This window comes from Plasmodium inui, assembly GCF_000524495.1.
Source record: "Plasmodium inui San Antonio 1 unplaced genomic scaffold supercont1.47, whole genome shotgun sequence".
Classification (NCBI taxonomy): Eukaryota; Apicomplexa; class Aconoidasida; order Haemosporida; family Plasmodiidae; genus Plasmodium; species Plasmodium inui.
Genome location: NW_008481881.1, coordinates 42240 through 52631, shown reverse-complemented (window position 1 = coordinate 52631; position 10392 = coordinate 42240). Strand labels below are relative to the sequence as shown.

At 31.0% G+C, this 10392-nt stretch overlaps 5 protein-coding genes across 5 annotated transcripts; 2 read left to right on the top strand and 3 right to left on the bottom strand.

Moving 5' to 3' along the window:
• Positions 1–1067: 1067 nt before the first annotated feature.
• Positions 1068–1322, top strand: C922_05239 (hypothetical protein; the record flags this gene model as incomplete). Its single annotated transcript, XM_008820811.1, has 1 exon — positions 1068–1322. One exon carries the CDS (start codon positions 1068–1070, stop codon positions 1320–1322), a length of 255 nt encoding a protein of 84 aa, XP_008819033.1.
• A 1564-nt stretch (positions 1323–2886) lies between these two features.
• C922_05238 (hypothetical protein) lies at positions 2887–4447 on the top strand (the record flags this gene model as incomplete). Its single annotated transcript, XM_008820810.1, has 2 exons — positions 2887–2949; positions 3089–4447. 2 exons carry the CDS (start codon positions 2887–2889, stop codon positions 4445–4447), a joined length of 1422 nt encoding a protein of 473 aa, XP_008819032.1.
• Positions 4448–7965: 3518 nt separating this feature from the next.
• On the bottom strand, positions 7966–8628 carry C922_05237 (hypothetical protein; the record flags this gene model as incomplete). The annotated part of the gene is made up of 2 exons (XM_008820809.1): positions 7966–8355; positions 8446–8628. The coding sequence occupies 2 exons, from the start codon at positions 8626–8628 to the stop codon at positions 7966–7968; spliced, it is 573 nt and encodes a 190-aa protein (XP_008819031.1).
• Positions 8629–8772: 144 nt separating this feature from the next.
• On the bottom strand, positions 8773–8967 carry C922_05236 (hypothetical protein; the record flags this gene model as incomplete). The annotated part of the gene is made up of 1 exon (XM_008820808.1): positions 8773–8967. The coding sequence occupies one exon, from the start codon at positions 8965–8967 to the stop codon at positions 8773–8775; it is 195 nt and encodes a 64-aa protein (XP_008819030.1).
• A 151-nt stretch (positions 8968–9118) lies between these two features.
• C922_05235 (hypothetical protein) lies at positions 9119–9505 on the bottom strand (the record flags this gene model as incomplete). The annotated part of the gene is made up of 2 exons (XM_008820807.1): positions 9119–9240; positions 9286–9505. The coding sequence occupies 2 exons, from the start codon at positions 9503–9505 to the stop codon at positions 9119–9121; spliced, it is 342 nt and encodes a 113-aa protein (XP_008819029.1).
• Positions 9506–10392: the final 887 nt, after the last annotated feature.

Below are 10392 nucleotides of genomic sequence, written 5' to 3'. Positions count from 1 at the left end.
GAATATTCAATATATACACACATGTATGGATTTTTCCCTTATATGGAAAACACCGAAATTGTTTGTCATGAAATTCCCTCCTGCTTAGGACGGATATCGGCATAATAGGGACGTGGAAATATAAGAATAGAAGTATACTTTAGGGAATATTCACAAGACGCATATTTTACGACATATGTACCCCGTTATATGTACACTTTCCATAGAGCTGCTACGAGACGGGGGGAATGATTCCAATCCAGGATACGATTTCAACCTCTGTGAGAGCCACAACTTAAGCAGCTTATTTGTATCCAAAGATCACGTATATTTTTAATTCGTTGTTTCAGTTCTCTTAAAAATGCCTGCATTAGTTCAACATAAATATATAAAAAATCGCATTACATGAATTCACGTGTATGATCAGTCGACAGAAACCTTTCACATCATATAATAGAAATAAAAATCCTTTAAAAAATCTAAACGCGGTGGCGCTTCTTTACTGACACTTTTGGATAAGCAGCAATACTCACAACAGTAAATGTTCGCAGGTTTAGGAAATGCACGAATGGTAGATGAATTTTACACACAAAAATTAACTGCCGAAGTTATATTTCCCCATAAAGTACTTATGAAAGTATTGCATAGAATTAATTTAATTTGTCCAAATCATATTGCAAAGTTGTATGCTTTTTTTGTACCTCTTATTTTTTGCACAATTCTTAAGAAACGTGGAAATAGAAAAATCACAAACTTCAATATAAAAGTGAACATACGGGAGTACAATAAGATTTAAAAAAAAAAAAAAGAGGAACAGTATTTTTTATTTATATGGGGATGAAAGAAAGCTTTGGGGTACAGTATTCTAAACAATGCCTTTTTCAGGAAAAGGAGCCCACAGAAGCCGCATTCCCCCATCCCTGGCCTCTCTTACCTTCATTTCTCAAATATTAAATTATTGTGAATAATCAAATGGATCTGAGCTCTCTGTTTGCGTATAATAGTGCATTACACATAATATTGAAATGCATTTTCCCTTTATTCACGACTGTCATAAAAAAAACATGTGACACTGCCGAAAGGAACACATGTCTCGTGCGAAGATTGCCATTTCCTCTCCATCCACGATATACCACATCACTTCATGCAGACAGATTAATTCACAAGAGATTATTTACTATATGTGCCTAAATAATATTGCAAGAAGGAGTTATCAGAACCCGCTTCACGAGGCCGATGAAACCAAATCATTAGGAGGATTTTACTTTTTAAAAAATTACAAAAGCAATGGATTTTATTGCATGCATCTATTCTATCCTGTAAGATTCAATTATTCTATTTAACTTAATTTATTTCTTTTCTGCATTCCGGAGGAAAATTTTCCATTATTAGTTATGGTATATGACACAGCAACCATAAAGAATTTTTTTTATCATTACATCATTTGTATTTTATTCATGTTCATTTTTTTTATTTCATTTTTCCTTCCGTGCCCATAACAGGAAATTAATCAACAAAAACAGGAACATACTACTAGATAGGGATTTAAAACTTTATATTAGTTCTCCCTGTTCAATATGTATATAAACAAACAGTTGAAATAAAAATCGTCATCATTCTTTCTCTTAAATATTAATAAAAAGTTACCCTTAAAGAATTTATATATAATCATCATTCATATTGAGAAAAATTAAATAAAAGGATTTTTCTGCAAACTCGTGTTTTTGTTTTACGCTTAATGTATTTATTAATTATTTTTTGAGCTATTTAAAATTATTTGTTTACATCTGCCATCATAAGAATAATAATAGAGCATTCATTAATTTTTCGTTTTTTTTTCCTACGTTATAGAGGTAAATTTACATTGTAGCAATTTCTCGTATTTCTTTTATTTACTATTTTTCGTATAATAAATAATTTCGTAAATGTTGTTTACATGTGACTATTCATGTAGTATACTATTTTTTTTTCTCTGAAAGAATTTGACAGTTGATTAATTCGAATAATAGAGTATATAATGCAAAATGGCACTTTTATTTTAATTCTATTCTCAATCTCCAAGAGAAGTTAACTCAATTAAAAGTAAATTCATGTAATGCTTAGAAGAGGAATACACTGTATTATTCTTAATTTTTCCTTTTTCCAGAATTGGATAAATATTCCTTTTTTTCTTACAACTGGAATTCCATACTCAAAATTATCCAACAGTAATATTTATTCATCTCTAATTTTTCGTACATTTTTTCTAAGTAAATTACAGTAAGGACCACATTTTTTTTTTCTCTTCTATAATGTATTCTTCCTATTCTTCACAATAATGTGTGTTCTAAAATTTTTGAAGATATAAGAAGTTTGTCAATAATAATGGTACGTAACGAAAGGAATAAACGTAAATATCAATGTTTGCAAATACAATTGTCTTTAATTACAGATAGTTATAAATAGGAATGTGTGTGAGTGGGAATTTTTCTAAATGAGAAAAGATATAGATACAAATATCTGTATTGAATATAACAGAATTTACTATCAAAGATACACGCTGTTAAAAATACATCTTATCAAAAGTATATGAGATCAAATGTACGTCCTATACAGGATACACCTTATCAAAAATATATCCTATGCATAATATATACTATCGAGAGTATATGCTATCCAAAATACAAAGAATCATAAATGTATACCATCAAGGATATATGCTATCCAAGATACATACTATCAGAAATACATGTTATCCTGAATAGACACTATCGAAAATACATACTATCAAAAATATTTACTATTGGAACCAGTTATAATTATGAACTTTTTCTAAAACTATTAAAATCAGCGTACACTAAGAATTCTCTCCTATAGTGTTTGTGAACTCTAATCATTTTTATGATGAGACAACCATCAAACTATAGAATGTCTTTTACTAAATTATTTTTCTGTATCCTTGTTTTTTGTGTCAGCGATTACTCGAATGAGGTAACATAAGAATTAATTACAATTATTCTTGAACTTATTTTCACAATATTATTTTCCCTTTCAACAAGGAAACATCAGTAATATGTAGAAATATATATAATACAATTTTGCGTCGTGAAAATATTCCCCCCATTATTAGTATACCTGTGGAAAATTGTGCAAGAACAAAAATGTAAACAATGTCCTAAACCTAAGAACTAGCAGATTACTGAGAGGATACGAACAGGCTGAGAACATTGCTGAATATGAAAATGGAAGAGGAAAATTCTTCGGTTTAGTAGATGAAGATGATGAAGAATTTACAAGCTATTTCAAATCTTGTATGAAGGATGCTAAATTTCAGGAAGGATTCAATTTATTAATGACTAATGATGATAATATTACTTCAGAATATAAGACAATGACAGGTGATAAATGTCATAAAAACACACATCCTAATTTGGAGTATAATAGTGTTCCCTTTACCTGGGGCAAACATAAAGAATCTTCTGGTAATAAATATGATTCACAAGATTTTACTTCAGAATATGATTTTAAAAATGTAAAGGAATATGGAAATCCCAACCAAAATGGACGTAAACAGAAAAAAGCATATGAAGAGGTAGGAGGCCATGATTATAATTATGATGATGACTATGATGATAAATATGATAATGACGACGACTATGATGATGAATATGATGATGACTATGATGATGAATACGATGATGACTATGATGATGAATACGATGATGAATATGGAAATAGGTATGACAATAAATATGGAAACAAATATGAAAGTAAATATGGAAAAAACTATAAAAATAAATTCAGGAATCGACCTACAAATGGACCCATATTTCAACCTGGAAATCAATATGGAAATGACCCCGAAGAAGCAAATAATGAGACAACCCAATGGATTAAACGAAATAATAAGAAATCCTTAAATATACCTACCATTTCAGGGATAATTAACTGTATAAAAAAAGCTGATGCCAATTATCAAGCACGATTAGAAAAAATAGTGAAAGAAGAAAAGGAAAAAAATCCTACATGTAATAGAAATTCATCTAAATTAAGTAGTATGAATGTACTTAAACTGCTCTCACCAGTTTTCAAAACGATTCCGCTTTCTCTTATGATCATGTTCACAACGAAATCAGCGCTCTTATTTTCCATAGCAATATTATTAATATTTGCATCACTAGTATACATTTCATGTAGATACCAAAAATGCATTAATCGCGTAAACTGTGCAGATGAGGGAGTCAGAATAACACTGAATAGGGAAGCTGAAGTCATACAAAAGAATGAACTAAAAGTCATGCCTAAAAAGGATGATACTCGGACACTTACATGGGACCAGAGCTCGTCATTGAGCATCGAAGAGGAAATGGAATCTAGATCTGAAGAGAACATAGAAGATAGGTGGGAGGATAAAATTCCACGAAGAAGGGAAGAGGAGTTCCATCCAATCAGAGACAGTTACTATCATAAGAGAAGATACTTCCTCTAAATCTTTAAATAGAAATCATGGACTCCAATCTAATTTACGGTTATTTCTCTTATGCGATGCATATACATAGGTGAACTAGGAATGGTGTATATGGTATTTGTTGTATTTTTTCTTTTTGTAATGCTAAGTAAAAAACGTATTTAGTATACTTTTCTTTTTTTCCTTAAATTTACTTTTTGGATTGACAAATTTGAGGAGCACTTAAATAAAAATACTTCTTCTTTTTTTTATGGCGTCACAAATGTGTTTTCTTTAACTATTCCGTTTACATGCCTTATTTTGTTTATCCATTGTTTTAATTTTTAAAAAACCCTGTTGTTCTTCCACAACGAAATGTTCTTTCTTGTCTTCTACATATCACATGTTATTGTTACATTTACGCACGTAGTGATAATTTATTTGAATATAATTCCGACAAATAACAGTGAAACATGATCTCCATGTGCACTATAAGCATGTCTATGTGATGAACATATATGCACATATACGGCATATTAAATAGATCCTTCGGCATCTAAAGAATAGGAAGAATGAAAAAAGTAATCTTGAGTTAAGAACAAAAAGACACATTACCTAATTTCACATGTTTCGGGTGGCACTTATGTATCATGTGGGCAACATGTATACTTATCATTACATTGTTCGTCAGCATGTCGTTCTACAACCAGGAAGCAGATAATTAGTTCTTCCTCCATTGTATATAATAGCGTCCTTTAATGTTGGCTGATTAAACGTAAACACCTGAAAGATTCTTCTTTCCTCTACCTTCAATCTTACACCATATCGTATATAAAAATTCCGGTTATTCTTCTTGGTACATATGGATGACTTTACCATTCCTCCCTTAAACCTGCGATTCGTAATATTAACGCATGCGGAAGATGATTGGGCATAACACATTCGGTGTTTACACATAATATTTCTCAGCTTAGTCTTAATCCTTGTGTGCATTAAAACCATATCTCTATATGCTTATTATGCAGAAAAATATTTATTAATGATCTATTCATAATCGGACTCGAAACTGATAGCTAGGAATTCTCAGATGGAAAATATCCGACTGTTCCTTCCTTTAGCATAAAGATAAAAAGCGTGTCAGTGTTAGGAACATGAATATATTCCTTAACACCATCCTGTATATTTTTGTAAATATTGTTACGCTCTAAGATCAACAATTAATGCGTAATTGTCTCATAAAGAGACAAAAAAATAGGATTCCATCCGCTTGTTTCAGTTTTAATGCCTAACTATCCTTCGCGATTATAGAATCTTATAGTAATATCTCCCGAATTACCAGTTATATATCAATTTTATACTAGAACTTGTCGAACATCCACAATTAACTTAGTGAGCTACATTAGTCATGAAAAACAATATCGATGGGGTACCTTAATTCTGGTGCATCTCCTTGCAATTTTTTCTTACCTTTAATGATTTTCTGAAGGTGCTGCTTGATTATGCATTTTGAGACACCCAACACATTCGTTCAGTATATCCCTGCACTGTAACTATTAGCGTGGAAATTAAATGCGAACTTTTATATAAATACCAGTAATCCACTCAGTTGAATGTTCGGACAATTCTAATTTATCATATACTCCTCTTATCAGCTTCTTAGACTAACAAAATAAAACAATCAGTGCCTATTTAGCTGCATCTGCCGGTAAAGTTTTGCCGTCTCCTTCGCCCCTTCCTGTTGCATTATTGCGAAATACACAGCCCGGAGATAGAGAGCAGTATATATTTTTCAAACACAAGAATACATTAATATGGACCAATTTTTTATAGCACACTTTATATTACGCAACAGTGTGTTCTAAATCCAAAGCGTAAAAGAAACATTATAATTCTTAGAGAATCCGTATGTACGTAACAGCTCTAACACTTTTGCATCTCAAATGTGAATGGAATGAGATTATAACCTTTTTTTTTCACAAATTTAAAATTTTTATAGGAAAATGTTTCGTTACAATCGAATGGTTGAAAAAAAAAATGTTCCTTAATATATACGGAACTTCCAAACACTTTTTCATTTTGAAAAAGGTATGTCAAACGGAATATACACTTAACTCAAAATATGAATAACAAAAATATTCAATTGCAATAATTTCTTAACAGGTTCTATATCGCTACATTATTATATAATGGGGTTCCCATAGATATTAATGCGATATTGCAAATCAACGTATTTATAGCTTCATTCATATAGGCTAATCAAATTATAGATAAGCATCTCAGCAACAAATTAAATACCTTTCTACTGTTTGTATATCATCTCATAGAGTAGCAGAATTCATAAACACAAAACAACTCAGGAAAAAAGGGAATTAACACAAACTCAGTATTTTAGAAAGGTATATATGGAATCATCTACATGCAGACCGCTAACATGGTAAGCTTATCCACAATATCATCAAGTTTAAGTCCCAACCCACTTTTTTTATTCCGCTCTCTCTTTATTTCATTTTCGTTTTATGAAAATTCATTTCAAAGAGAATGTATTCTTATGTCACTATATACAAACACACATTTAACGGTTACCTAAGTGTTTTGCGTCTCATTAGAGTCCTTCACAGTGCGCAGCAGTAATAATTACATATATGTTTTTCCCTTTTTTACCCATAGATGCATTAATATATGTACAAATACCACTTACAGAACTGTCCATGACATAATAACACTTTGTAACCAATAATAATAGCGGCGCTTGTGTGTAACTACTAAATTTGATTCTGCTCAGAAAATTATGTTAGACATTTTAATAGCTACACGCCATTTACAATTTCAGCTTATAATGTCCATGCTCTCTAACCTGTTACTCCACAATTGATATTGGATACAGAGTAAAAAAAAATATTGCACCTTCTTCCACATTTTGTTATCATGGTTCTACCTTATTAAAATCTGTGTCTTTCCGTACATGTACGCGCTTCGTCCTGCTCAGTTTGGTTGCTCTTTTAACGCACGAATTAGAATTGTGGATACTTCATTACCATTTCCCCATCCGTTTAACACAGATGAAGTCCCCCAAAAGATACGTCACTTCCACTGTTTCGTAAAATGTCAAAAATTTGATAATATAAGAACAGGGAACTATTTACGATGTGTATATTTGCTTCTTTTTCTACGGGACCGTGCAATAACTGAACAAAAAAAACGTAAACCACCTAATATTTATCACTATTCATGCAGTGCTTTTTCTAAACAAATCTTAAAAAAAAAAAAAGAAATGCCGCTTAACAGGCTTCATATTAGCTGGAAACCAAATATAATCGACAAATTATACAAAACCCTTAGGAGCACACGAATTTTTCATTAGGAAAACGTTCGTACGTAACGCACAAATCATATTTTTTTTAATGAACAAAGAACAAAGAAGCAAATTAGTGTACAGAAATAATACCCTTATATGAATAAATATACATGCCTTTTGCATACATCTATATATAATCAAATGTCTCGAACGACCCTTTTCAGTGGAAAGGATACAAATTAAAAGACACTTTTTTCCAACAAATTTATAAACCCCTTTCTTCAAAATTGCATTTCCTGTCCATTATTGCGTTTGGAAAATTCGTGAGCCACATCAGAATATTTTTTAAAACGTTTTCATTTTCAGGCTCGACGTCCAACATGAGTTCTATATTTTCTAAATTGTGCAGCTCCCTATTATCATTCTTCAGTCTGTTAAAAGATGATACAAATCCTCCATAATAACATAGAGCGTCATCCTCCCAATAGATAAACAATATGGGAATATCTTTAGGAATGAAAATCTCATGTCTGTCCAAAATTCTCATTGCTTCAAATAATTTATATCCAAATCTACTTGTTACTCCTTTCTTATAAGGAATCTTATCGAAACAAGGCACATCATTCATATATTTATACCTTGTGTAGCTCACATTCTTTACAGGCCGATATCTTGGGAAAAAAAAGGAAAATAACTCGAGAAATGGAAAACAGAAGCGATCATATTTGTAGGAACGCGGTGTCACATCCATTAGCTTAATAGCAATCATCCAGGACAAAGATATACACCCCGTAATGTTTAATATCTTATTTCTTTTATCATGCGATTTGCGCCGTATTTGTGAATCCCTTACACCAACATTTCCTTGCCTCGACTTTTCAATAATATAAATGCGGAGGCCTCGTTTTTTTTTTTTCTTAAATATCATTTCATCCCCGGCGTCGGTAATGGATAGTAATCAACTATCTTTTCCTTTTTCTAAACCATTTATCACTTCTTTCGATGTTTTATGATTTATCACTGTTATTGCTGTTTGACGATTTGTCTTTTTTTTTTGCGCCTCGACGATTTATCACTCTTGGTGCTGCTTGACAATTTGCTTTCTTTTTGCCAGTAGGTTCCGATTCTTAACCTGGTTCTTTGACAGATAACAATGTACCACAGTTTCCGTTACTAGTGGAAGGTACTTCTTCATGTCTTTAGTAACCAGATGATGATGAATTTGCAGAGTTATCACCATATGACCTGACTTTATCCTGAATTTCATGAATGTATTGCATCACGTCATACACCAAATTGTCATACTGTTTTACATTAACCTATCATTTTCCTCATCCAGAAGATTGTCCATGACCATGGAAATCTATACCCTAGACTGATTATCCACATTTATTAAAGTGTTCTATCCAATTATCTTCTTAAGCGTAATAATTGTTTTCATCTTTTAATAAAACCCTATCATAATTTACTATATGCACGTTATTCCTCAAAAATTCAAACCTAATGTGCGAATTTAAACCGTGTATTAGTATTATAATATCTATAGCATTTTTTATTAATCATTCATATGTTCTCAATAATAAACCATCCTTCTTATAAAAAGAATGAAGCATGGATGTTCCATCTATCCCATTGAGCGTGTCATCAAACTGTGTAAAGGAATCAGAGGACTGCGTAGAGGTATCATCGAACTGCGTACAACTTTCATGAGACTGTTTAGATGTTTTATCAAAATTTGTAGGTGTTTCATCAAATTGCGTTATCATTATATTTTCTGCAGTGCTATATGAATCGCCCTCTACCATTATAGCAATGGAAAGAATATTAATTCATAAAATAGGAAATAAGCCACAGTGGGTAACATATAATGAATAACTTCTGAACAGAGAATGAAACGTAGATATTTTTCCTAAGATATAAAGGATTTTGTTAGATTTCAAACTACTATTATCCGTTTAAATGTAATGTCCGAAGAGAAAATGAAAGAAACTAGAGGAGTTAATACGAAGTCAAATTAACCAATATACACATATATATAGTGTATATAGCGAAATCGAATAGAATAGTTCATAATGGTAACGGGTACATGAAAATGTGACAATAGGCACAAATGATGCTTAAGGGGCGAAACATATTCAGCGAAAAACACATAAAAAAGAGAAAACTTTCTAAAGCAGAAGGGTAGAAAAAAATAAGCAAAGAAACAAAAAAACAAAGAAAAAAATGCAAAAGGGTCCAACTGAAATGTACATAATCTAATTATATATTATAATTCAAAAATAAAGGGCAAGAAATATGAGAAAACAAAATGTTATGAAAACAACTTTAACTGGACCATCATATTACAACAAATTCAAATAAAGCACAATTGAAAAAAAAAAGGAATCATACAGATTTTGTATATCTTGTTATAGTAAATATAATATAAACAACTGGCTATGAAATAATATAGCAACTAATATGCCCCATTATAGAGAAAAAAATAAATTAAATCGAAAATAATATTTTTGGAAATATAAAAAAATTAAAAAAAGAAACAATCATCTATTTGGGGGGCATATAACGGCGTTATAAATAACGGGAAATTATTATTTCCTTGGTAATAATTAACAAAAGACAATTTTTTCTTTTTATATATATTCATTTAATGCAAGGGAAAAAATTATTCTATTATATATATATAAGAATTTTT